Source organism: Meles meles, chromosome 16 (assembly GCF_922984935.1).
Source record: "Meles meles chromosome 16, mMelMel3.1 paternal haplotype, whole genome shotgun sequence".
Lineage (NCBI taxonomy): Eukaryota > Metazoa > Chordata > Mammalia > Carnivora > Mustelidae > Meles > Meles meles.
In genome coordinates, this window is record NC_060081.1 from 53608591 (window position 1) to 53636021 (window position 27431).

General features: G+C 55.9%; 2 protein-coding genes across 6 annotated transcripts; one reads left to right on the forward strand and one right to left on the reverse strand.

The window, feature by feature from the left end:
* Positions 1–659: 659 nt before the first annotated feature.
* SLC4A11 (solute carrier family 4 member 11) lies at positions 660–12106 on the forward strand. 4 transcript variants are annotated; one of them, XM_045981009.1, is made up of 20 exons: positions 1147–1378; positions 2974–3021; positions 5439–5591; positions 5723–5772; positions 6050–6281; positions 6365–6446; positions 6623–6746; positions 8110–8325; positions 8412–8505; positions 8633–8758; positions 8839–8952; positions 9042–9174; positions 9472–9545; positions 9950–10211; positions 10290–10396; positions 10485–10653; positions 10753–10926; positions 11072–11267; positions 11350–11519; positions 11649–12106. In XM_045981009.1, exons 1-20 carry the CDS (start codon positions 1336–1338, stop codon positions 11710–11712), a joined length of 2631 nt encoding a protein of 876 aa, XP_045836965.1. In that variant the 5' UTR covers positions 1147–1335; the 3' UTR covers positions 11713–12106. The 4 variants fall into 4 exon arrangements, with proteins under 4 accessions (XP_045836967.1, XP_045836965.1, XP_045836966.1 ...); XM_045981011.1 differs by lacking the exons at positions 1147–1378; positions 5439–5591 and adding an exon at positions 660–1128; XM_045981010.1 differs by lacking the exon at positions 5439–5591.
* Positions 9594–25146, reverse strand: ITPA (inosine triphosphatase). Of its 2 annotated transcripts, none has more exons than XM_045981014.1 (8): positions 24970–25146; positions 22711–22768; positions 22550–22614; positions 21855–21928; positions 20768–20799; positions 19977–20092; positions 16631–16707; positions 9594–9767 (listed from the first exon to the last, which is right to left on the reverse strand). In XM_045981014.1, the coding sequence occupies exons 1-8, from the start codon at positions 25033–25035 to the stop codon at positions 9740–9742; spliced, it is 516 nt and encodes a 171-aa protein (XP_045836970.1). In that variant the 5' UTR covers positions 25036–25146; the 3' UTR covers positions 9594–9739. The 2 variants fall into 2 exon arrangements, with proteins under 2 accessions (XP_045836970.1, XP_045836969.1); XM_045981013.1 differs by lacking the exon at positions 9594–9767 and adding an exon at positions 14992–15473 and having other exon boundaries at positions 24970–25141.
* Positions 25147–27431: the final 2285 nt, after the last annotated feature.

The window sequence follows — 27431 nt, forward strand, 5'->3', positions numbered from 1 at the left end:
TCCCTCTCAATGCGCTATTTTGCGGGCAGGGGACACAGGTAGCTGGGCTCACTCGCTCCGTGCATAGGGCTTCCTCAACGCACCTCAACGCAACCCCTTGGGGGCTGCAGGGCAACCTCTACGCGGAGGTGGGCTCATCCTCTGCTTGCCCAGCCCGCTCGCCCCCTTCCAAGCCTAGGGACAGCGGCCGAGGACTCCTTCCCAGCAGGAGGTTGCCGGGGGGCGAGGAGTCGCTGTTAGTCCTCAGGCCATCAGACAGTGTGGACGGATGGGGGTTAACACTGGTGGGGAGAGTTCCTGAGTCCAACTGGGCCTCAAGGGCCGTGGAATCGTTTGCTGAGAAGACACCCAAGGTCAGGCCAGGGTATCATCGCACCAGCGGGATTTGTCTGACCCGTCGCAAGGGACGCCAGCCGCCTGCGCGCAGCACCGCCTCCCTTACAAACGCGCTCGCTCTCTCGCGCGCGCTCTCTCTCTCTCTCGGTTCGCAGAAGACCGGGCGCTGGCGAATGCACGTCCCCGAGTCGGGCGCCCACCCCCCCCGCCCCCGTTCGGGAAGGAAAACCGGACGGCGGGGCCACTTTGGGAAGGAAAGAAGCCGCGAGCCAAGACCTTGACCCAAGAGAAGACCGGGGGCGCGCGGAGGCCAGAAGAGAAACTTCGAGGCGAGCAGCGAGCAAACCCGACGCCGCCGAGCCAGGAGCGTCGCAGGCTAGGCGAACTAGGGCGTAGCCCAGGGAAGCATGCCGGCCCATCTAGTTAGTCGGGGCGCGCTTCCTGGAGGAGGAGAAGGAGGGTTTACCACTCGAGCTACAGTGGTGAATGGAGGGGGCGGGGCAGCTGGCGGGCTGGGCCAGGCGGAGGTCCCCTGCCGAGCCGGGGGCGGGGGGCCGGCAGCGCGCATAAAGCCGACGCCGGGGGAGTCCTCCCGCGACCCGCCGCAGAGACACAACTTCGTGGGTCCCTGGGCCCGTCGAGCTTCTTCCCAGAAACTTCCCGGCCCCGCCCAGCCCCTAATCCTGCGACGCCTGGGCGGGCACGCGGACTCGTAGGAGCCCGATCTACACGTTCTGGAGGAGAAGCCCTGGGCTCCCGGGAGCAGCCTGCTTGGGAAGAACAGGAGCGCGGGTGAGGGCGCCGGGCTGGCGGACGGGACCCCGCCCGGGGCGGCACTGGGGCGGGGCGTCGAGCGGCATTAGGACCCAGGCGCAGCGCGGGGGTGTGTCGCCGGCTCCGGCCGCCCGGATCGCCAAGTTCGGGGTCCCGGAGAACAGGGGTGAGGACCCCGAGGGTGTGCGTGTGTGTGCAGCCGTCCGGCGGCCGATCGCCGGGGCCATGGCCGCGGCCGCCCGGCGCATGTTCCATCTCCAGCCATGCGGTGGGTGCCTGAGCCGGCAGGCGCGGCAGGGACGCGGCGGGAGGGCCGTCCGTTCTCCGCTGCGAAGGGGCGTTCGGCGGGGTCGCGGAGCCGTCGGAGCACCGGGGAGAACGCGCCTGCCCCGGGCCTGCAGAGGCTCCGGGCCACGGTGGGCGAGGGGGTCGTGGAAGCTCCCTAGGCTCAGGTCAGGTGTAAATTCGGCCGAGAGGGAGGGGGAGACGGGGCGGGGAGTACACGGGGGTGGAGGGAGATCCAGGGGGCCTCGGGGACATTGAGTGCTTGATTCAATGCTCTATCGCCGATTTGAAATTCTTAGCCTTTGAACCAGTGCAGTAGCCAGTGGAGGGATGGGGCATGGAGGTGATTGGGTTGCATCCATGGGGTCCTTAGCACCCCGAGAGCTGGACCCTTTCCAGCCGGTACGCTGCAGCCTCTCATTACGTTCTGCCGGGACACCTTCTCGCCCCCGCCCCTGCGGAGAAGCCTGCCCACTCTTAGGGATCCCGGGCCTCCGACTGTCCCCTGCGAGGCCGCAGCAATTTTTACCTCAAGGCCCTGACGCCTGAGGGCCAGCCAGGGGTTTGTTCGACCATTATTACCTGCACGTGGGGCATCCGGGATGAGAGAATAAGGTGTGCACTACCCCCACTCTTCCGGACCCTCGTCGCCCTCGTCCTCTGTCCATCCCTCGGATACTGACTTTACCGCCCCCGCCCCTCCCGGGCTCCTGTCCCGCGCGTCCCTCCGCATCCTGCCCCCAGACCCCCGGGGTCTCCGAGTCTGGAGGCGCTTTCCTCTCGTGCACGCGCCCCTCCTCTCGCTTCCTTCCTCGCACCGAGCGCCACAAACAGTTGTGACCATCCGGGGCCCCGGCGTGGTGAGCGCGCCCGGCGCTCCCCGCCCCCACCCCGCCCCCACCCCGCCCCGCCTTCTCCCTGGAGGACCAACGGCTCCGCCTCCCAAGAGGCCCGGGACGCCGGTGGCACCAAGGGGAGGAGGCCGTTGCCAAGTCGGCCCCCTGTGACCCTGGGCGCGTGCGGTTGGGGGCAACTGCACGTGTGATGGGTGTTGATGGCCCCTGGGACCAAAGAGAGAGTGAGAGGAACTATGTGGAGGCCAGAGGCCCCCCGCCCAGGTCCTGGGCTTGGCAGCGAAACAGCGAGACAGGGAGGCGGGCCACTACGTGGACCGTGGAAGGACAGGCCCCCACCCTCCAGCCCTCGCCGGTGTTGAATAACACCGTCTACAAACCCGTGTCGGGTACTGTTAATAACTCCTGGGGGAAACGGGCCTGGGAATGGCTCCCCACCACCCTGCTTGGCCCTTTCCCACTTGGGGAGACCCTAGGAGATTGGCTGAAGAGTACCGGGCTGGGCTACCTCTGGCTCCTTAGGGGGCCCCCGCCTAGTACAAACCCCTGCTCTCCGCCCCCCCCCCCCCCCCCCCCCCCGCCCCAGGTTGGCTTGTGTTGGGTACCTGGGAAGGGTAAGAAGGCATGGGCAGGGTTGATGTAGGGTGGGGAGCGGCTGGGCACAGGAGAGACTGTCCAGGGCTGGTTGGTGGAGCTGCTAACAATTCTTGGGCTTCCCTTGCAGAGCAATCCGCTTCCATCATGTCGCAGAATGGATACCTTGAGGACGTAGGTGAGTACCTCTGTGGGGGGATGTACAGAGAGAGCTCCTTGGTCTCTAGGGGACCTGGTCCCTCCAGCAGGGTACTCATGGCATTGAGCCCCCACCTGTAGCCTCTGCTGTTGCTGGGAAGCCTTTAGATCTTCCCCTCTAGGAGGTGGTGGTACGGTTAGGGAGGCAGCTGACAATTGCCTCGGACACTGACAGGTCACTCCAGTGGTCCTGGGAGGGAAGGCAGTTCCCTCTCCTGGACTCTGAGGACCATCTGGTGACCTCCCTTGGTTCGCTGTTAGAATGCTCTGGTTACTGGGCCAGACTTTAGGCCATATATGCCCTCGTCCCTCAGTCCTGCCCAGCCCTGTGAGGGAGGGGTTGCTATTTTCCCTCTAAATCCATGGAACCAAACCTTTCCTCACTTCAGCTCTCCTGCTTGTTCCAGACCAGCTCTCCCCATCTCTGTGTCTCGGGGGACTCCTGTACCCAGACCTGGGCACTGGCCTGACCATCCGAGGGGTGTTCAGTGGGATGGTGCTTGGACAGAGTGGTGATAGGGTCTGACTCAGGGTCCTCAGGGCCTGGTGACTGTGGGGGCCAGGCTGCTGGCAGGCGGATTAGGTGTGTGGTTGGGCTTATAGGATGGACGTGGGGACATGGCCTCCTAGGAGCATTGCAGGGACCTGGTCGTGTCAGCTGGGCAGGTCCTAGGTAGAGCCCAGAGTAGGGGAGAAGGGGACAGTGTGAAGGGCAGTGCCCAGGAATAAAGGGTGCTGGTGGGCGTGATGGAAGGGACGCTAGGGCAGGCGGGGGCTGGGGAGGAAGGGGTTTCTTGTGGACATGAGCTCCATGGCAAAAATGGGAAGGACATCTTTTTTTTTTTTTTTAAAGATTTTATTTATTTATTTGACAGAGAGAGATCACAAGTAGGCAGAGAGGCAAGCAGAGAGAGTGAGGGGGAAGCAGGCTCCCCGCCGAGCAGAGAGCCCGATGCGGGACTTGATCCCAGGACCCTGAGATCATGACCTGAGTCGAAGGCAGTGGCCTAAACCACTGAGCCACCCAGGTGCCCCGGGAAGGACATCTTTTAGCTCGGAACTCTGAGTGCAGTGCAAACCTAGGCCCTTCTGCCCAAAAGGAGCCAGGCTAAGCACAGGCCACGGGGGGACGGGGCTTGGGATGTGCAGAGGAAACCGGCGGGCTGGAGTGGAAGTGAGTCAGGGTGAGTCACTGCCTGCAGGTGTGGGCGTGCTGCTGACCCTTCCCCGTCCCTGCACAGGTGTTTGTCAGACCTTGGTGGGGTCTGGACTCTAGGACCCCCTTTCCTGGGAGCATTCTCAGGTGGTGAACCCTAAGGACCCACAGGACAGTCAGGAAGGGGTGCCAGCAGGGCCCTGGGAGGGCTGGCCGGAAGAGGAAGCTTCTGTGGAGCCTTGAGGAAGGCCCTCTAGGGAGGGAAGCCCTCTGCTCGGAGGGCAGGCACTGACATGTCTGGGGTGTTGGTCACCTGGCCTGAGGAGTGACAGATCAGAGGTCGGGAGTGGCCCTGGGCCTGAAGGACTGGGGGTCAGGACAGGGGTAGTAGGCCTGGCCCAAACTGCCATCCCAGAGGTCACGAGGAGCTCAAGCAAGGGTGGAACGTTTGCGTGTCACCAGGAAGGCTTCCTCTAGAGGAGGGGCGCCAGGGCTGTGAGCCCTTTTAGGAAGTAAGGCCCACCCAGGAAAAGGCTCCCCTCTGGGAGGGAGTCCCAAGGTGCCAGAGCACTCCTCCTGCCTGCCACGGGTGTCTCCTGAGGTCCCTCCCTCGGTCCCTGTGTCTCTGGCTCCCCTACTTCCTGGGCCTTGTCTAGTGTCTGGACCAAGTCTCTCAGCCTTGCTGCCTCAGCCTGCATGCCCCCCCTGAAAGAAGGCCCTCTAAAACCCTGTGCCAGTATAGTGGGGAGAGGGCTGGACACCGCAGTAGTTCTGGCTTCCCTTGGGTCCCATCTAGGGAGCCCGGCAGGTCTGGGTCCCGTAATTTGGGGGTTCGGGGAGGGCAGAGGCCAGTCTTAACTGCATCATTGCACCACCTTCCGGGCCCGGAGCTGTGGAATGACCATGTTTTTCTGTAGCTGAAAGGATACACATGGGTCAGAACGGTGCAGGGCCCTGGTTCCTGCAGCTGAAGAATGTTGGAGAAAGCTGTTGGGTGGGGGCTGCCGGCTGGCGTCCATGCTTTGATTGGGGCTGGGCTGGGATGAGCTATTCGGCCCACCTGGGCCTGAGGCTTCCTTCCTGGCCTCCAAGAGGCCGCCCTCACCACTCGCTGAGAGTGTGCCGACTGGGACAGCCTGGGGGCCCCTGCTCCTTGGGCCTGGAGTCCCTCCCTCTGGTGTGTAGCACTGACGGCTGGGCCCTCCTGGGGGGGTCTCTCTCGGTGGTGGTTGGGTCTCCAGGCTACCTCAAGTGTGACATGGATGATGCCTCTGAAACCCGTGAGGAGAGCCTGGGGGATGAGGCCTTCGACACAGTCAACTCCTCCATTGTGTCTGGCGAGAGCGTCCGTTTTTTTGTCAACGTCAACCTCGAGGTGCAGCCCACCCAGGCTGGTATGGGGGTTGTAGCAGGGACAGACTGGGGGGGACGGGCAGGGGCCTGGGTGCTGGGCAGATACAGCTGCACTCCATGGAGAGTCCTGACGCGGTGGGGCGGCCCCCTGAGCCCTCCCGCTTTTCCCTAGCCGAGAATGACTCGCCTGGCGGCTGCGGGCTCCTTCACACCTCACGCAAGGTGAGTGGCCCGCTGGCAGGACAGGGGACAGGCGACGTGTGGTCCTGGGCCACCCATTGGGGGGTGGAGGTGGCTGCTTCCCTGTCACAGCGGACAGACCTCTCATACCAGCCCTAGACCCGGCTACAGTGGCCCTGGGGGGCGGGGCCCTCCCTCTCCGACCGGGTGTCTGTCCTGGGAGCTGGGCCACCGCGGAGGAGGGGCCCAGGTCGCCACAGCGCATCTCCCTCACGGGCTGCTGTGGCTCTGTGCGGCTCTGTGCACCTGGTCCCCGCAGTACCTGAAGCTGAAGAACTTTGAGGAGGAGATCCGGGCGCACCGGGACCTGGACGGCTTCCTGGCCCGGGCCAGCATCATCCTGAACGAGACGGCTACCTCACTGGATGACGTGCTGCGGGCCATGCTGTGCCGTTTAGCCCACGACCCCCAAAACACGGAGCCTGACTGCAACTTGGACCTGTTCATGGCCATGCTCTTCACTGATGCCGGGGCCCCCACGGAGGGGAAAGGTGGGGCCAGGCTCCCCGGTGGGGCCCAGGGGCTCGGGGAGGTGGGCCGGTGGGCCCTCTGACCCCCTCCGCTCTGCCCTCAGCCCACCTGCTGTCCGATACCATCCAGGGGGTCACTGCCACGGTCACGGGGGTGCAATACCAGCAGTCCTGGATCTGCATCATGTGAGTTGCCGGGCCTCCAGGGTGGCTTCCCCGGCAACAGGTGGGCCCACCCAGTTTTGGGGCGGAGGGTGGGAGCACTCCTGTCAGAGGTTGCTGGGGGTCAAAGTCAGGGGCGGGGTGTCGGGGGAAGCCCAGCTCCCAGGGTGGCAACCGTGTGCCCTCCCCGCCCCTGGCAGCTGCACCTCCAAGGCCCTGCTGAGGCGACACGTGTGCATCAGCCGTCTGGTTCGCCCCCAGAACTGGGGGGAGAATTCCTGTGAGGTGCGGTTCGTCATCCTGGTCCTGGCCCCTCCCAAGATGGTGAGTGGGGGTCTGGAGGTGGCTCTGTTGCCTGAGAAGGAAGGTCCCAGGCTACTTGGCCCTCTCTCCGGGGGGATCTCCTCCACGTGCTGAGGGACCCCACAGTCTGGGCCCCTGAGGGCCTTGTGCTCATGCTGTCCTTCCTGTCTGCCCCACCGAGTCTCCCTGAAGCATCCCGCTAGCCCTAATTCCCCCTGAGGTTGCCCATAAAGCTGTATTTCCTTCTTGACTGAAAAGAGATACTTGTTAAAATTAGTTTTATTCAAACGTGGGGGCTTTTCATCAGCCTGCCCCAACACCCTATCTTTCTCCCAGTTGGCCGGCTCTGTGATTTGCTGGCCATGGATCCCCACTTCCGCCTGGTCAGGGGCACATCCTGCTTGTGTGGGAGGCTGAAGCTAGTATGGTTTGGGGAGTCGTCTTTGAAGGAAACGGATTTCAAAATCATAAATAGAAAATGGCGAAGGCCCCTCCCCAGGCCTGAGAAGGGCCTTCATGCTTAAATTTCCTCTAGCTTCTTGATGATTCTGCCCTGCCTCTGGTAGACTCAAAGCTTGGCATGGCATGGCCCTCCTCTATGGGCTTTCTCTTAGGCAAAGAGTGCTGAGGGGAATGTCCCTCCTTGGGAGGTTACAGTGCTGGGGAGAGGGAACATGGGCAGCACATGGGGCAGAGGGAGTGACAGCTGGTGAGGTGGCCAGAGTGGAGGAAGGGGCTGTATCCTGAGGGCCAAGTGGCTGGACTCATGCCTTAGGACAGGCCAACCAGCCCAACACCCGGCTCCTCCTCCGGAGAGCGAGCCTGTTCTGGAGCGAACAGGAAAGCAAAGCGTGGGCAGGACAGGCCTGGACGACTACTCTGGGCAGCATGAAGGAATAGATGCTGCTCCCAGAGGACAGGTTGTCATGGGGGAGGCTGGACATGAGTTGACTTTAGTCAGGCAACAGGGAGAAGGCTTGATGGGCCTGGAGCCGCTCGGGAAATCAAATAAACCAGCAGACGGTGGGAATTCCACCAGTAAAGTGGAACTGGGTAAGGGCTTGTCTCTGTCACTGTGATCTCATTATCTGTGATGATGCAGGTCTGTGTTCCTTGGGACAATACCAGTACCTCAGATTTTAAGAACTCATGAGTTTATGAAGGAAACTGGGAGACTTGACACTGGTTCTGGTGATCTGCTGGCCAGGCAGGAATCCTGGCTGATTCCACTAACGCCTGAACTTTGAGGGACAAAATGTGCTGCCAGTCACAGTGGGGGCACCTGCAACAGGCTCGGGACCATCAGTGATGACAAGGGCAGGGCGGAGACCCCCCACTCGCCAGGAACCACACGTGTGATTTCCCCTGTCTCCCCCCTCCCCAGAAAAGTACCAAGACTGCCACGGAGGTGGGGCGCACGTTTGCCACCATGTTCTTGGACATCACCTTCCGCCAGGAGCTCCTGAAGACCCGCACAGAGGAGGAATTCAAGGAGGCGCTGGTGCGTCAGAGACAGCTGCTCACCATGGTGAGCCAGTGCCCAGCCCTCAGTGCCAAGGGCTACAGCATGAACTCCATCTGTATACACAGAGCCCCCCAGGTATAGCGCGGATGCAGGCCGGGGCGGGGGTGGTGGGGCAAGGGCCACAGGCCACAGAGCTGACAGACATCTGTCCCCTTCCCCAGCCCCTGAAGCACAAAGATTTTCTCCCTGTGGGGAAGGGCATCCGGGAGGACATTGCCCGCAGGTTCCCTGTGTACCCACTGGACTTCACAGACGGTACGTGGCCCTACAGTTCCTCCCCAAATCCGCCCCCCGCCAGAGCTCAGCCTGTGGCTCTGGTCCCAGGACAACACATGGGCCTGTCCTACATCCCAGCAAATTTCCTGTCCTGTCCCATCTCTAGGCATTATCGGGAAAAACAAGGCTGTGGGCAAATACATCACCACCACGCTGTTCCTCTACTTCGCCTGCCTCCTGCCCACGATCGCTTTTGGGTCCCTCAACGATGAGAACACAAACGGGGCTATCGGTGAGTGGGGGAAGCAGGGGGGTGGGGCGGGAGGCCCAGGGCTGCAGTGCCCACCCCCCTGACGTCCCCCACTTCCTCAGATGTGCAGAAGACCATGGCAGGGCAGGGCATCGGAGGCCTCCTGTATGCCCTCTTCTCTGGACAGCCGCTGGTGGTGCTCTTGACCACTGCGCCCTTGGCCCTCTACATCCAAGGTGCCGTGGCACTGGCGGCGGGGAGGTGGCTCCGGAGGTCCCCAGCCCCCGCCCGGCTCTGACCACCCCCCTCGTCCTGCTGCCTGCAGTAATTTGTGGCATCTGTGACGACTACAATCTGGACTTCAACACCTTCTATGCGTGGACGGGCCTGTGGAACAGTTTCTTTCTCGCACTTTATGCCCTCTTCAACCTCAGTCTCATCATGCGTCTCTTCAAGAGGTGACAGGGCCTTTCCCGAGTTTCTGGGACCCTCAACCAGGAGGGGAGACCAAGGCTGGGGACCTGGGGCAGTCTCCACACTGGCCTCTGAGGCCCTATAACCCTAGAGTGGATGGGGTGCCCCCTCCACATCACTGCCCTGAGACATAAGTGTGGGACCCTGGTCTTCGTGGCAGGAGGAGGTCGGAGACTGTGCAGAGGCTCAGGGAAGCCTCCCTATCCCCACCCCGGTCCCCTGACAGTCCATTCCCATTTGATGAGGCATGACCTCCCCCTCCCCCTGCACCACCCCGGCAGGTCGACAGAAGAGATCATTGCGCTGTTCATTTCCATCACATTCATGCTGGATGCTGTCAAGGGCACGGCCAAAAGTGAGTGTCCAGTCGGTGGCCACCCGCTGCAGGGGAAACTGAGTTGAGCTGGGGGACTGTGGGCTGTGGCCAGGACCACCAAGCAGCATGCAAGCTAAGGCTCCTTCCACGGTCCAGGGCGCTCTCAGGAGCTGTGACCAGCAGGAAGCTGCAGTGCCATGTGCTGGAGGGTGACAGGGCTGCCTCAGGCGGGATCAGAGACACAGGGCCAGGTGTGAGGCACTGTCAGAGATGGGGGCGGGGGTGGACAAGCAGGTCAGTGGGGTCCTCCTATCTGACAGAGAAAGGCAGCCCCTCCCTTTCCCCATCCCCCCAGAAGCTCTTTCTCCCCCATATCCAGAAGAGAGCTGGGCCTCATCTTCCCAGAGCTCAGACCGCTGAAGCCTGCTGGCCTGTGTCCACAGTCTTTCAGAAGTACTACTACCACCATGACTTGGGGAACTACAACACAGACAGCACTTCCCTGGTGAGCCTGCTGGGCCTCAGCACCGACCTCAACACCAGCCTCCACACGGCCCTCAACACCAGCCTCCCGACCAGCCCGCTACAGCCGACCCCCGGGAGCCACCAGGCTGACCCCCCGGGCCGGGAGACCGCGGTGCTCAGCCTCCTTATTATGCTGGGCACGCTGTGGCTGGGCTACACCCTCTACCAGTTCAAGAAGAGGTGAGGGGGGCCCTGCGGGTGAGGGAAAGAAGGCGCCAGCTCCCAGGCCACACTGACACACCCCACCCATGTCCCCAGCCCCTACCTACACCCTTACATGCGGGAGATCCTGTCAGACTGTGCCTTGCCCATCTCGGTGCTCACCTTCTCCCTCATCTGCTCCTACGGCTTCCGGGAAATCAAAAGTGAGTTGGGGTCTGGCAGGGGGTGCGGTGGGGTGAGGTTGGTCCCTGGGGGCCACCGGCTTGATCAAGGGGCCTGTATCTGCTGCAGTGAGCCAGTTCCGCTACAACCCCAACAAGAGCCTCTTTGAGACGGCCGAGATGCACTCCCTGTCCCTGGGAGCCATCGCCAGTGCCATGGGCCTGGGCTTCCTACTCTCCTTGCTCTTCTTCATCGAGCAGAACTTGGTGGCTGCCTTGGCCAATGCCCCAGAGAACAGGTTTGCCGGGCGGGGCTGGGCTGGGAGGGCTGAGCATGTGCCTGATCCTCCCTGGAGCCACAGGGATCCGACCACATGTGCCCCCACCATCCACTGCAGGTTGGTGAAGGGCACTGCCTACCACTGGGACCTCCTGCTCATCGCCATCATCAACAGCGGGCTGTCTTTGTTCGGGCTGCCCTGGATCCACGCCGCCTACCCCCACTCCCCGCTGCATGTGCGGGCCCTGGCTTTGGTGGAGGAGCGCGTGGAGAACGGGCACATTTATGAGACGTGAGTGGGGGCCGGGTCCCTTGAGACCTGAGGCGAGTCATGTGGGCCCTGAAGTCGGGGTAACCCTGGGCCATGGGGACCCGGGCAGGGACGCGGCTCCGGGGACCAAGGCCCAGAGGTGACCCGGTGCCCTGTGGCCGTGCAGAATTGTGAATGTGAAGGAGACACGGCTGACCACCCTGGGCGCCAGCATCCTGGTGGGCTTCTCCCTCCTGCTGCTTCCCTTCCCACTGCAGTGGATCCCCAAGCCTGTGCTCTACGGCCTCTTCCTCTACATCGCGCTCACCTCCATCGATGGCAACCAACTCTTCGAGCGCGTGGCCCTGCTGCTCAAGGACCAGGTGAGCCTCGGCCCCAAGGGCGAGGGGCAGGGTGGGCGTACGGGCTCCAGGCCTGCCCACAGCGGGTCCCTGCCGCCCACAGGCCTCGTACCCGCCCACCCACTACATCCGGAGGGTGCCCCAGAGGAAGATCCACTACTTCACCGGCCTGCAGGTCCTGCAGCTGCTGCTGCTCTGTGCCTTCGGCATGAGCAACCTGCCCTACATGAAGATGATCTTCCCCCTCATCATGATTGTCATGATCCCCATCCGGTAAGCGCAGCCGGGTGGCGGCTGGGGGCGGCACCCAGTCTGACCCTGGGGAGGGGCAGGGGCAGATGCCCCTCCACTTTTGCTCCCTGACCCAGTGCTCACCTTGAGGTCTCTTCTCCCTCTGCCCAGCTACAACCTGCTGCCCCGAATCATTGAAGCCAAGTATCTGGATGCCATGGATGCCGAGCACTGACTGAGGCCCTGACCAGCAGGCCCGCGCCATATCCCTCTCACTGTCCCTCTGGCTCTTCCCAGACTGAGTCTGCGGCCCCGTGGGGAGAGGGATGGGAGTCTTTTGGGGCGTGGCTCTGTGCTGCACCCTCTTCCCGCTGTTCCATCAGGCCCAGGACATCTAGGCATGGCGGGGGGGGGGGGTCGTTCCACGGTGGGGGCCCGTCCCTGTCCCCATTAGCCTTTCGCTTGGGTCAGTGACACTGCTCAGGGCAACTTCTGTCCAGAGTAGGACTAAGCAGGACGGATTTTCTTTTGATAAAAGAGTCAGATGTCTGAAAGAGAAACCATTTCCTTGATTGTGTAAGGAACTTGCTATATGCACACTAGAGAATAAAGCTCCTGTTTCTAGCTTCCATCTCGGCTGTCCCGCCCTGCCCCAGCCTCAGGGCCACTGGAGAATAAAAAGTTTGATGTAAAGGGGACGGGGAAGGAAAAGGGACCCTTGTTTGCCGAGGGCCACAGGCTGTCACCTCCAACCCCACACAGCAGATGCTGGCCCAACAGGGGCCTGTGGAAGATCCAGGAGGCCCTGGCGCTGCTATGTTGCCAGGCAACTGCAGGGGAGGTGGGGGGTCTGGCATATGCAATGGCCTGGAGGAGAGGGCTTGGGGCCAGTAGTAGCCACAATGGTGATGGGTGAGCCTGGCAGCCCTGGGTCTGGCCTCTCAGAGGCAGCTGTAGAGCAGCCCAGCAGACTGAAAACCAGGCTCATGGAGGTCAGAGCCGCCGTTGTGAGGGACGCCCTCTGAGGGTGAAAACTGATTCTGTATGTGGGATTGGGGGGTGGGGCAGGGGCTGCACCCCGCACCAGGACACTGATAGCGGGGATGAAGAGCAGTGGAAGACCCCGACAGCAGGATGTGGGGATTGGTCTGATGGAGGGGAGAAGGGGCTGTGTTTCTGGCTTGGTCACTTGGTGCCTAGACAGAGGCCCCACACAGTGGGGAGTCCAGATCTGGAATCGGAAGCGTCCCCTGCGCGTTATCTGGGAGCCCCAGCAGTGGCAGAGCCTCTGGCCCCCAGACATCCCATGACATCCCTTACAGCACTTTGGCTTGCCGAGTCAACCACAGACCCAAGGGAGCCGGCGAGAGAAGATGTGTGCTACCTCCCAACTGAAAAGGACTCCTCTCCAGATACGTGAAGGATTCCTGCTAACCAACAACACAAAGTCGATGACTCCAACTCCAATAGAAAAGGCAAACCTGGGGTGGGGGGGTGGCCCAACAGTCACAGGACAGTAAGAATGCTCAATGCCCTTGGTCATCTGGGAAAAGTAGCCCCAAGGCGAGCTGGCATCGCCCGCTTGTAACCGGCCTGCCAGCCGGGTAGAAGAGGTATGTACACTGGTACACGCATCGGGGAGCAGAGACCAGGGCACAACCAAGACCCCTCCTCCACCCGCTGTGCGGCTCTGCTCCCAGGTAGGTGGGCATGGGTATGAGCCCATTCATTGTCTGGAGGGATGGCTAGCTAAAGGTTAACAAAGGGGGAAGGTGTCCTGTGGGCCTGGACCATCACCCAGAGAGGGCTGCCCAGCCCGAAGCTCCATGCACCCACCCCATCCAGGTGGCATGCGGTCCTTTGGGGTCCCCCTCCCCAGTGGCCTGCGTGTTCCCTCCAGGTAGGACCATATCCAGAATCACCAGGCGGGGAGCAGACAAGCCCCTAGCACCGCACATCTGAGCCCCAGCCAGACAGCACTCTGCACCAAGGAGACAACTCAGAGGAGGCTGGGCTACTGGCCCTTCCTGGAGCAACAACCCAGCCGAGCCTCAGGGGCAAGTGGGGAGCAAAGAAACAATGTTTTGTCCTCACTCACACAAACTGATGCACCTTAGGGGAAGAAACAACAGTTAAATGCAGGCCCTGGGCCAAGCTGCCAGGACTGAGGAACAGCGACGGAAGTGACATTCTCCAGACCTGCCTAGCAGTCCAGAAATAAGCCTGGGAGTGCCCCCCCCAGCATTACGCTCCCTCCACTCCCATTGTACACAATAGGCTTTTCTGAATAACCTTGGGGTGGGCCCCTCTTCCTTACCAAAGAAACACCTGTGGGAAAGGAAAAGGAGCGGCCCCAGGCCCCCCAAGTCTCTCCCAGGACTGGCTTCCCTAGGGCCTGTGAGGACCTGGGGCAGCTAAGGCAGGCTTCCTGCGGGGCCTGGAGGTCCCAGGCTGAACCATGTTGTGTCCTCTCAACTCGGGTGGAGACTCCATGCCCTGTCCCTGCCATAAAAACGGGCCTAGCATCATCATTAAGAACCAACATTTTAGGGGCGCCTGGGTAGCTCAGTGGGTTAAAGCCTCTGCCTTCGGCTCAGGTCATGATCCTAGGGTCCTGGGATCGAGCCCCGCACCAGGCTCTCTGCTCAGCAGTGAGCCTGCTTCCTCCTCTCTCTCTTTGCCTGCCTCTCTGCCTACTTGTGATCTCTGTCTGTCAAATAAATAAAATCTTAAAAAAAAAAAAAAAAAATGAACCAACATTTTAGGGGGGCGCCTGGGTGGCTCAGTGGGTTAAAGCCTCTGCCTTCGGCTCAGGTCATGGTTCCGGGGTCCTGGGATCGAGCCCCGCATCGGGTTCCCTGCTCAGCAAGGAGCCTGCTTCCCTTCCTCCCACTCTGCCTGACTCTCTGCTTACTTGTGATCTCTGTCAGATAAATAAATAAAATCTTAAAAAAAAAAAAAAAAAACCAACATTTTAGGGGCACCTGTAAGCTCAGTCAGTTAGGCGTTCAACTCTTGATTTCGGCTCAGGTCATGATCTCAGGGTTCTGAGATCAAACCCCACGCCCAGCACAGAACTGGGCGTGCAACCTGCTTGAGATTCTTTCTCTCCCTCTGTCCTTCCCTGCCACTCATTCTGTCTCTCAAAAAAAAACAAAACGAAACAAAAACAAAAACAAACCCCACCCCAACATTTTAGTTGCTCTGATGTTACACTGAAATACAGCCGAAGCACTCAACATCTGCACTGCCCACCCCCCAACCTGGCAAATACCATGGAGGCCAGCTTGGGGGTGGCCTCCCTCCCTGGGTGGTGGGCAGCATGGGTCTGGCATGGACAACAAGGTCAGCTCACAAGCTGAGACTTGAAGAACGAGAGGAAAGATGCGATACTCCAGTGAGCACGGTCACATGAATACCTACAGCTGCTACCCTCGTCCCACCCTCGCCCCCCTAGCTGCGAGGTCTCCTGCTCCTGCCGAAAGAGATTCAGAGTACAGACTACTGCCTGGGGTAGGTTTCAAAGCTGATATATCCAGTTTATTCTGGAGGCAAGTGCCTTCCAGTATTTTAATTTCTGCCACTTTAAAAATGTCGAGGGCGATTTGTGTGTGGTTCTTCTGCCCAAGCCCTCGGACCCACCATGGCCAGTTTTAACATCCAAGTTCTTTCAGAATCCCAGGCCACGAGGCTGCAGGAGGGACCACTGACTCCCCAAGGGCCCCAAGTTCCTCCAGGCAGAGCCAGCTGCTCCTCCAAACAGGGCTGGTGAGGCTGTCTCAACCCCCTCTAGGAAGTGGAGACCCGGAAGGCAGTACTTGGAGGGCTGCCTGTCTGATGGTGGAGGCGGCAGGCTAGCCTTCCCCAGTTCCCCGGCCAGGGCGATCATCACCAACTACTGGGGCATCAAGGCTGCCGAGGTATTTCTGCAGCTCAAGCAAGGCCCGGAAGCGATGGGAGATGGTGTTCTTCTCAGCTTTGGGCATCTCTGCATACCTAAGGGGTGACAACAGCAGCTCAGAGGAGCCCAGACTTGGGGGTACGCATCCCTCACCCATCCTGGAGCCCAGAGCTCAAGGAGTCACCGGGAAAGGGTGATGAGGCCACCAGCTCCCAGCAGCCAGAGTTAATTTTTAAAAAACCAGAGAGTTTTAAATTCCCCTGGAGATGGAAACCCATATTAACAAATGTGGAAGGATGTCAGACTTGCCCGAGTGTGTCCAAAAGTCGCTAGGGGAAGCCGGGACAGGGGGATGAGCTGCGTGTTTGATCAGCTTTGTCATCTGTTGACAGGAAGCAGTGGGGCCTGACAGAGCAAACACGAGAGTCTCCTCTCCTGTACTGTGGGGGTGGCACGGGACAGCTGGCTAGTGGCCTCTCCTCCGTGTCAGGGCTCCAGTGAGGACCCACACCCCACCTGGGTGCTGCAGACCTGTGCTGTCCATGCTGTGGCCACTAGCCGCAAGTGGCCACGTACATGGAAATTAACGGTCGTTGACTAAGACTATTTTCAGTTCCGAAGTCATATTGGATAGCCACAAGTTGGCTCGAACAGTGGAGAAAGAGCATTTCTCTATCTTGCATTCTTGGATGGTGCTGTTTCATATCGTCCTCAGCCCTATCTGGCTACTGGGAGGCTTCAGGCCACCCTCCCTAAGGGCCCCTAGCCTAGCACACTTGATTCCAATAATGGCCAACACGTCCACTGCAAATGGGGGTGGGGGTGGGGGGACGAGGGTCAGGGGCAAGTAATGAGAACACTTGGCACTGTGGGGGTTTCATGCCCCCTCAAAGGCTGGAAATATTAACATTTTCCAAACTCCATGGGGAAGTCAGATGATCCCACCAAACTGTCAGGTTCATATAGGACAAGCCAAGAGTAGAAGGGGAAGGCACTCAAGTCACACAGCTGCTCTGCGGGGAGCTGCAGCCCAAGGGGCCAGAACTCCCAGCGCCGCCTGGCTGCCTCTTACCCTGGAGATCGGCCCACTCAGATTCCTCGCGTCCACCCCAGCAGAACTGCCTTCAGCTGGAGCAGCAGCCGAGAGCCGGCCCGCCCATGTCTGCATGCCTGCACTGGGGCAGGGTGCCGGCCCAACCCAGACTGTGGCCATTCCAACCCCACATCCCCGGAAGAAAATAGGGCTCCTTACGTCTGCTCATATCCATCAGGCTGAAAGCAGGGATCCCAGCCAAAGTCTCGGCAGCCTCGGGGCGCCACTATCCGGCCCTGCCAGGGAAAAGAGGGGATAGGTCTATCACTGGGCACAAAGGAGATGCCCTAGCAAGGGAAGGGTAACCAGTTTGAGTCTGACTAGTTTATGTATTTGGTTAAGTCCCATTTATTCAAAATACATGGCTTCAGGGTGCCTCGGTGGCTCAGTGGGTTAAGCCTCTGCCTTCAGCTCAAGTCATGGTCTCAGGGTCCTGGGATCAAGCCCAGTGTTGGGCTCTCTGCTCAGCAGGGAGCCTGTTTCCCCCTCTCTCTCTGCCTGCCTCTCTGCCTACTTACGATCTCTCTCTGTCAAATAAATCTTTTTTTTTTTTAAAGTACTTATTAAAAAAAATATATGGCTTCAAGAAGTCCGTGGTACCTGCAAATGTTTGCTGAATACATAATTTGTATTATGAATCCCATAAATACATATGGGACCACTCTCCCTTCACACACACACAGGAACCACAAACCTTATCAGCCCACTGATACCTTTGGGGCCACTCTCCCTCTCTCTACAGCTCTGACAAACTGTGATCTCACTGAAGAGAGTCAGTGGAAAAACTGACAGAAAACATCTTCTCTGAATAGGAAGGTATGAGGTCCTGGACTATGCAGACAAGCCCTATGACTGCTACTCATTTTTATTACGTTAAGTGAAATAAATTGCTGCATTTCTCAAACTACAAAGGAGGCTCTAACAATTGAATGAAGAAACAGAAATTACTTCGCACAATGTTTACATAAATGAGCTCAGTAACTCCTGACTATAATAGGCAAATTCCAATAGAAAAATGTTACAAAGAGAATCGATTTAATTCAGCACCATGTCATGTTGTCATGAAGATTAAAAATTAGTAAATTAAAAAATACAAGGGAAGGGGATGCCTGGGTGGCTCAGCTGGTTATGCGTCTGCCTTCAGCTCAGGTCATGATCCCAGGGTCCCAGCCTGAGCCCCATGTCTCCACAGGGAGCCTGCTTTTCCCTCTCCCTCTGCTCCTGTGCAGCTGCTCTCTCTCAAATAAATAAATAAATAAATAAAATCTCTTGAGAAATTGAAAAAAAATGAGGAAAATGGTAGAAAATGGGGATTAGCCACATAACGGCTAAGTTTTTCAGACCAAAGGCAGATTCCACCAGTGCTGGTGGGGAGCTATCGGACCAAGACCCATTCCTGAGCCACTGTGAACCTCGCAATGGTTTTTGAACATCTGCAGTGGGGCCGGTAGTGTTCTCAGCACTGGAGCCATAGCAGGCCCAGCCTTGCCCTCGTCAAATGGATGTCTTAAGCAAAACAGGCTTTACACCAGTAAACAAATGAATGATTACAAAATGCAAAGGGAGCTGGGCTCAAGGATAACAGGACGGAGGGGCCTAGATGGGGAGCTCAGGGAGCAGACAGTGTGGCCATGTAAAGTGATGGGCAAAAATATTCCAGGTGGAGGACACAGCTGGTGTTTGGACCCAAGATGGGGACAGGCTTGGCATATGCGTTGTTGAAAGGACAACATGACTGGGTCTGGAAAGCTTGAGTGAGAACGAAACAAGGAGAAACAAAGCCACCTCAGGTAACATAGAGGCTGGCAAGCAACGAGGTGCTTGAAGTGGGGGAGACGATCGGAAATAGCGGGGACCCCAACCGTGGGTCACCCCAGTGACTGGGCCCCATCGGCAGGGACTATGCTTATTCACACTTCTGATTTTTTAGAGAACATTTCTGTGAGGGGGCAGACAACTAGAATTAATTTTTAAAAATGTAACCCGGCAACTATGATCCAGCCATCCTGGTTCTGCGTAAAATATCCCAAAGAACCAAACACAAGATGTCAACAGATATTGGAACATCTGTGTTTGTAGCAACATTATTCACAGCAGCCAAACGTGGAAGAAATCTAAGTGCCCATCGACAGACAAATGGACAAAACAAATGTGCAAATACCCACAATGGATATTATTCAGCCACAATAAAAAGGAGGAATTCTCTCTGATATGAAGAATTTGAGAGGCAAGGCGGGGGGTTTGGGGGGTAGGGGAGGAAATATGAAACAATATGGGATCGGGAGGGGACAAATCATAAGAGATTCTTCATCTCACAAAACAAACTGAGGGTTGTTGCGGGGTGGGAGGGGAGGGATAGGGTGGTGGGGTTATGGACACTGGGGAGGGTATGTGCTATGATGAGTGCTGTGAAGTGTGTAAGCCTGACAATTCAGACCTGTATCCCTGGGGCAAATAATACATTATATGTTAAATAAATAAAGGAGGAATTCTGTCACATGCCACCACACAAATGATCCTTGGAGGGCATTATGCTAATAAGCCAGCCACAAAAAGACAAACACTGTATGCAGGATTCCACTTATATATGGGTCTGAAGTTGCCAAACTCTTAGAAACAAAAGTGGAATAGCAGTTGCCAGGGGGGTTGGTGGGGAGGGGGAAGGGTGAGTTTCTGTTCAATGGGTAGAGTTTCAATTATGCAGGATGAAAAGTTCGAGATCTACAGCACAGCAATGCAGAGTTAATATTACTATACCAAACACCTAAAAAGGGTGGAGATGGTAATTTTTATGTTTTTTTTAACCACTATTAAAAAAAAATTAATAAGGCAGGGCATCATGAAACATCTGTGGGCATCCCCCAGTGGAGCCTCTGGGGAAGGGCTCTGTGGGCTACTCTGGATTTTATCACGAGCAGAAGGCACTGGCAGAGGAGTGATGGGCCGGAAGGCACCGTCCCGACACAAGGAGGGAATGGCTGTGCTGTCGGGGGAGCAGGTCAGCTCCGAGGGTGGTCTGTACCCTATGAGAAGCAGCTAAACCCAAGGGTCTGATAGGCAGGCATGGCTGTGTTGAAGGGCAGCTGGAGAAAAGTGAGATTCTACAGGAACATGTGAAGTTGGAAAGGATGTGAGATGTTCAAGGGAAGCCATAGCCTCAGCACTTGGAAAGGGACAGAGCTGGAAGAAATCTGGGCTGTCCATGTCACCGTCAGCTTGCACATCTGCTTCTTAGGAGGGGACCCAGTGCAGAGCTCTGGGTATACCAGGCCTCAAAGGCCATGAGCCCCTGTGTATCCCTAAAACACGAGCCTCAGAGGTCAAAGAGATTTCAGGATAGACAGCACTCCTAGTTGTGAGACCCAGGGGCATGTCTGGACAAAGCTGTGGGAACGTAACTGGCCATGAGCCCTTCCCACCACCCTCCTGCCTTAGACTCTGGGCCATTGGCTCGAGCCACAGCGCCCTCTGGCGGCCCACCGGGGGAAGTAGCGTGGATACGCACCGAGGTTCGGCCCCTGAACAGGCGCACTGGCTCATTGGGGTTCCCGGTGCTGAGTGCGAAAGTGCAGAGCGCATAGGCAGACTTGTCATCGAAACCAGCCAGGAGCTGGTAGAGACCTGCGGTGGGAGGCAAGGGGGAGTGCAGTGATCTCTGCGCAGCTCAGTTCCCAGCCTCACTCTCCAGCCCTGAGGCCCTGGAGGGGGAGCCACCAGATTTGGGGGAGCTTATACATGTCATCAGACAGGTTTATACCTTATGCAGGTTAATACCCTGGAAATTGGATGATAGGGACATGGAGCTCGTTCTTCTATTCTACTACTGTACATATCTGAAATGCTCCATAATTGGAAGTGTTTTTAGAAGGACCTAAGGAGGGAACATTCTGGCCCACAACTGTGATAGGGTATGCACTGACAGCACCCCAAGAGAGGCAGCCGGTCCCCCAAGCCTCCAGGCCAGGCCCTGGCTGAGGTGAGGACAGGCCAGGAGTAAGTGGGGCCAAACCTCTCAGCCGGAATCAACGGCAGCCCCTGTGTCTCTCAATCTCACAGTCCCTTCCACCCTTCCCATCCACTCTTCTCGCATCTCAGCAATCCCTGGAGCTGGGTGTGCAGCGAAAGTCCAAACCACAGGTTAGAGATGGGAAAACTGAGGTGAACACAGGCTCCATGGTGGGGAGATTCCTGCTTACTGGCTGGAACCCCTCCCCTGGGCCACCTCTGGATTTTCAATTTCCAACAGATTAAGAAATTAAAAAAAAAAAAAAAAAGAAATAAAAAAGAGATTAATACCTTCAGGCTTTAACTTCTCCAGAAACCATTTTCTGCAAGAGAAATGAAGATGAGTCAGACACCAGGTACAGAAGAATCCTCCTAACATCTTCTCTGGGCTGCGCCCTTCCCACCCCCCTTACCCCAACCACAGGATTAGAGCCCCAGGACAGGCAGGGGACATGATAAATAATGTCTTGACTCAAAATGAAGAGGACTAATCCAATAGGAAGAAGGATGGAGGTAAACAGACAATGCACAGAAGCATCAATAAAACCTATAAAGGCCTCAACCTCATTGGTAATTAGAAAAAATGCAAATTCAGGGGTGCCTGAGTGGTTCAATCAGTTAAGCAGCTACCTTCAGCTCAGGTCATGGTCCCAGGGTCCTGGGATCAAGCCCCACATCACTCCTTGCTCAGCAGAAAGTATGCTTCTCCCCCTCCCTCTGCCCACCCCCTACCCCACCGCTTATGCTCTAGCTCTCTCAAATACATAAAAAAATCTTAAAAAGGAAAATGCAAATTCAATCCAAATGCGGTAATATTTCACAGTCCCCACACTGCAAAACATTAAAATCCTAATATCCAGTGCTGGTGAGGATATGGAGCAACATATATGGGTGCTGGTGCCTTAGCAAACATATTGGCAATCCATAAGTTCAAGGAAAACATATCCAACACCCAGCAGAAGCAACTCTGTCCATATGCCCTCCAGCGCCTGCAAGGAGCATTCAAAGTGGGGTATGTGTACCCTGGAGATACACAAAGGCCATCTGAGGGTGTCCAGGGCACTGAATAGTTTTAAGGAAATCCATTTTCAGATCTCACCTTCCTTATTTCCTTTTTCCTGAAATTGATCTGCCACGAATGTACCTCTCCAGCAGGTGGGTTCCCCTGGCCCATCTCCACTTACACAACCACATTCTCACCCTTCACAAAAGAAAGAAAGGTATGCCTCTCCCCTATCCCTAATCCTCCCTCAGGACAATGTGAAATATTGGGATTGACACCAAGATAGTGAATGACCCACAATATCAGGTAACCAATCATTTTGAAGTTCAGGTGATTCTGTGGCCAGGGCCCCGCAGGGGGTGGGGGAGCACTCACATGTAGGGGCCAGGGAGGCCCCCAAGGGCATTGAAGCACAGACAGGTGTCCTCCACCAGTACAGGCCCCTGTACCTGCAAGACAAGGAATCAAAGCCCCAAGACCTGTGACCAGGAGTAGGCCCTGTCCCTAACCCCAATTCCCAGGCCACCCAGGCTGAGGCCAGGCCCTCAGCTAGTTGAGATCTACTGCAGCAGCAGTTAGCAGCTACAGGAAACAGCCCCCGGCTAATCTCTTATCTTCATCTGAGAGATAGGAATACCAAAAATTTGGCAGGTTGTAAAGCTTACTCCAGGCATAGCAACTGGAGAGGTGGGATTCACACTCAGACAGCCTGACTCTCCAGAAAGTGTTCTTTTCCAATTCCACAGAGATGTGTGAGTGCCGGGGGAGATATGTGGGGGGAGAAGGCAGGCAATGTAATGTCCGTATTTGAAAATCAGAAACAAATGTGTGCATATGTGTATGTGTGTACGTGCCTATGTGTGTATTGGTTTATGCAGTAAAGGCTGAGAAAGAAAGGTAGTGTTCCTGGGCGAACATGAACTGACCCAGTCTAGCTAGGCCTGGGCAGGTCCTTGAAGTTATGACCAGCTGTGCCCACCCTACTATTCTCTCCCCCAGCCCAGCAGGCGCAGCCCCCAGGAGCCCCCAGGACCAGAGGAGCAAGTTTGGGACATGGGAGGGGCAAGCACCTGGCGAGCTGCCTCCTGACACTTCTGTATGGAAATCTCATCAGGCTCTCCCTGGTACTCCGGCACTTATTGGAGAAACAGATAGATAAAAAGAGAGATAGGTCACAGGGAGACAGGGAAATCGAACCATCTTTCAAAGATAAAATGAAACAGAGACATACGGTCAATTTTCTGTGCCACCAAAGTGCACGGAGACTTATCGCCCAGAATCTGAATGACCTGTTCCAAAATGAAAGAATACTTATCACCATTTGTCAACAACTCCTGGTTACTAGAGAAGCTGTCACCCACCTTTCTCTCTGGGTAACTCTTCTGCCAGCCCCCTAAAGCTTAGTAAGTCAGGCCCATGAGCCTTACTCCAGACTTTAGGGTCCCACTCCCAGCAGGTCAGCTCCCCCATCCCCTCAGTCTCCTACCCCTCCTACTTCAGGTCTCTCTGTTGATGTTACCCCCCCCCCCCAAACACCCTCTTCCCTTCTCCCTGCTCCCTAAAACTCTATGTAATCTCCTATTCTGGCCATCCTCCATCAGGGGTTACCCAGAATTCAAGAGGCCTGTGAACCGGGGTGGGAGGGATGCCTTTATTTGCACTAACCCCTAGCTAAAATTTAGCATCTCTTTCAATTGTAAATACAGAAAACCAAAAGAGCATCAGCAGTTCCTATGACATTTAAAACTATTAAAATCACAGATGTTGTCGTATCCCATTAGAGCTGTAGCAGAGATCTCAAAATATTTGCAATCCTATTTGAAAATTATGGTAACTACACACACAGGTAGACTGAATTCTTTAATGCATTAAAGAATGTATGCTAACTAGACCACAAATACTGATACTGAGAATTACACTTTGACAGGATCAATTTCCTTTGTAATCCTATGTATTTTACTTTGTACCTTTAAAAATCTTTTCCTGAAAAACAGTCCATAGGCTTCGTCAGCCTGCCAGTGGAGTGCTATGGGACAAAGAGTTAAGACACTCTGTTCTGGGGCGCCTGGGTGGCTCAGTGGATTAAGCCGCTGCCTTCGGCTCGGGTCGTGGTCTCAGGGTCCTGGGATCGAGCCCCGCATCGGGCTCTCTGCTCCGCAAGGAGCCTGCTTCCTCCTCTCTCTCTGCCTGCCTCTCTGCCTACTTGTGATCTCTCTCTCTGTCAAATAAATAAATAAAATCTTAAAAAAAAAAAAAAGACACTCTGTTCTGGGGGTGGGGGAGAAAAGAAAAGGGGGGAAAAAAAAAGACACCCTATCGATACTAAGCCAATTTCAAGTCCATCTTCTCCAGTGAGCCTCCTCTGGCCATTCTAGCCTCTTCTTAAAACGTAGGCAGTCACATTCTCAACCAGAGACAGAGATGGGCTTGGGAGCTGGTACCCACTATTCCCCAGGATGGCACTACTTGTCTGTCTGACTGGACTGGCCTTAGGATCTCAAACTTTTTGTCAGCACAGGGCCCTTGCTCTTGAGGACACCCTGTACTAGCACAGAAGTGCATCATTCCCTATGCTGTGGACAAATGAAGGGTCGGTCCCCTAATGACTGGGTCCTACCTCTATGCTCCAACATATCTAGTGGATGTCACCCTAATTCTGCACCATGACCCACCTCCTTGGCCATGGCTAATTGAGCAGGGGCAAACCTTTGAGAGCTAATGAGAGCTAGTGTATGGCAGAAGGCTCACTGCTCCCTCCACCAGGAGCGAAATAAGCAGAAAAACGTTTACTAGGAAAGGGATGAGCATCCAGGGAGAACTAGGAGGACAAGACAGGCCCTCAGGAGACTCCTCAAGTCTTGTGAGATATCATAACATTGTATTCCCAGAAGAGCCTCCCGGTGGTTTACATGAGCTCCCTGTGGGTCTCTATTATTTGCAGCCAAAGGCTATCCATCCACCTGCAGAATTCTCACAACTAGCCACAAAACTCCCAGAGGCAGGAACTTTGGATCTAATGTCTTCTTCACTTCTCCTCCCCACTGCGTTGAGAAACCGACCTTCCAAATCATCCCCATTTCCCCGTGGGGCGTGGAAGGCTCAGTCCGCTTGCCTGTCCCACGCTCTGTCTGGCCCCTGCCCCGCCTAGGTCCGCAGCGGGGTCTGGATCAGCTCGAGAGGGGTGTCAAGAGTCCCGGTTTGGGGGTCTAACCTAATAGATTAGGTGCGAAGGACCCGGCACTCCTTTAGCTCCCGCGGCTCCCGCAGCTCCCGAGCTCGCAAGCCTGGTTCTGTCAACGCCCGAATTCTATTAAGGCCAACCACCCGCCGGCCCCACTCCGCACACACGGTCCAACCCGATCCACACGGCCGGGTCTACCTCTCCAGCCCCCTCCACCCGGAGGCCGCTTCTCCGCCCGACCCCCCGCGGGCCCTACCACACGCTACCCCCCTGCCGCCTACTGGCCGGGCTCCCGCGCCCTCCCAGCACCTCCTCCAGCTTCTTGGCGTTCCCCGTGACAAACACGATTTTTTTCCCGGCCAAGGAGACCGCCATGCTGATTCCGACTACCCGGCAAACCCAACGGAAGTCCTTTGCTTCGAGGGGGAGGCACTTCCGGCTGGCGCGAAAGCCGGCAGCGCACACTCCGGCCTGGGCTGCCACCGAACGCCTCTCGTGTTACCCGCAGTCTCGCTGCCTTCGGGAGAGGAGGCGGTCCTGGGCGCCCGGCTTCCTTGCTCAGACCCTGGGGAACAGAGTGCCCTTTTTCCGGACGAGCGGCCTGGGGCGCCGGGCGCTAGAAGGGAGGGAAATGGCGAGGCCCGTCTGCGGCCAGAATTGCTGGGTCTTCCCGGGACTGGCGGTCGAGGGCGTTGAGACCAGGCCCTCCCGCCAAGGGGCGCTCTCTTCGAAGAAAAAAAGGGACCGTTGCAGCTCCCGGCCCCACCCCTGCTTTCTCCCCTCTGTGGGAAGGGGACACCGAGGGAGGCAAAGAACCTGAACGGTAATGAGGTGCAGTCCTGTGCTCCGGACGGTTCATTGTCTCCGTGAGCACCTCCAAATCTGCCTCTGAGAGCGCTTTTCTTGCCTCACCTCACCTCTAGCCCCACCCCTCTTCTTTGCCCGTCAGCTCTGATGACCTTGACTGTGGATTTTAAAAAAGAACTTGTTTTAAATTAAGGCATAATTAACATGTAACAGTATATTTGTTTCAGGTGTACAACTAATGATTTGATATTTGTATACATTTGGGAACATTCACCCCAGTAAGTCTGGTTAACATGGATCACCTTCCATAGTTTAAATAAATAAATTATATATATATTATATATATATATGTATATATATATTATATATATGTATATATATTATATATATGTATATATATATTATATATATATGTATATAAATACATTTTTTTTTTCTTGTGACGAGAACCTTTAGATTTACTCTCAGCAACTTTCAAGTATGCAGTACGGTATTGTTAAGTGTAGTCAGCATGTTACTTACCATGCTGTACATCTCCAGGATTATTTTATAACTGGAAGTTTATACCTTTCAGCCCCCTTCACCCATTCTCCCCTAACCCAACTACAGATCTGTTCTCTGTATCCTTGAGCTTATTTTGTTTTTGTTTTTGGGTTTTTTTGTTTGTTTGTTTTTTAAGATTTTATTTATTTATTTGACAGAGATCACATGTAGATAGAGAGGCAGGCAGAGAGGGAAGCAGGCTCCCTGCCGAGCAGAGAGCCCCATGCGGGACTCGATTCCAGGACCCCGAGATCATGACCTGAACCGAAGGCAGCGACTTAACCCACTGAGCCACCCAGGCGCCCCTGTTTTTTTTAGATCCAACTACTTGCCATTGAATTTAAATTTGGCATAGCCTAAAGCTTCTTCTCATCATCTCCCAAGCTTGGGACCTCAGTATTTCAACTCCATTCCCTCACCCCTACAGCCTCTCACATCTATCATGCCTTCTCCATGCCCACTCCCTCAGCCAGATCTTTGCATCCTGAATTCTACCTCTGAAATAGTTCCCCGATCAGTTCCTCCTCTCCATCCCCACTGCTACTGTCTGAACCCAGCCCCGTTTGGTTCCTACTGGATGGCCCAGGGCAGCAGCTGTTTCACTGTTGTTCTCCCGGCCATCTTCCTCCCCCTCCACAAGCCTTAAACAATATGTTTGGGGTCCAGAACTCTGAGAACCTGAGAACTCTAAATGAAACCTGTAAAAATGGTTATCTGTTTGAGGCAGCAAGGAAGAGTTATCTCTATTGACAGTTTGTTGTTTTGACCTTCCAGAAACTTTCTGTGCATGTGCAAATTACACACAAAAATGTATAAAGTCTTAATTTTTAGTTTTTTAAAAAAAAAGTTTGCTTTTTAGAAATCACTACACCCATTGTGGGGCTCAAAGCCACGACCCTGAGATTGTGAGTTTGAGTCACATGCCCTTCCAACTAAGCCAGCCAGGTGCCCCAAAATTTTTAGGTTTTTTAAAAGATTTTATTTGAGAGACAGTGTGCACGCATGTGTGCACAAGAAGGGGGCGCAGTGGAGGGGAGCAGCAGAGGGAGAAGGGGAAGCAGATTCCCCGCTGAGCAGGGAACCCAGTGTGGAGCTCTGTGCCAGGACCCCAGGATCATGACCTGAGCCAAAGGCAGATGCTTAACCAACTAAGCCACCAGGTGCCCCTAATTTTTAGTTTTTAATAAATATTTTTATTATGGGAAATTTCAAACTTACACAAAAATGTCAAACTTACAAAAAATAGAAAAGAGCAGTAGAATGAGGAAACATACCCATTACCCAACTTTAATAATTTTCAACATTTGCTATTTTTATTTCACCTATCCTGGCCTATTTGCTTGCTTAAAATTTAAAAATTATGAAATATTCCAGAGTTACAGGAAATAATAAAATAGATGCAGAAGTCCCACTATTCCAGC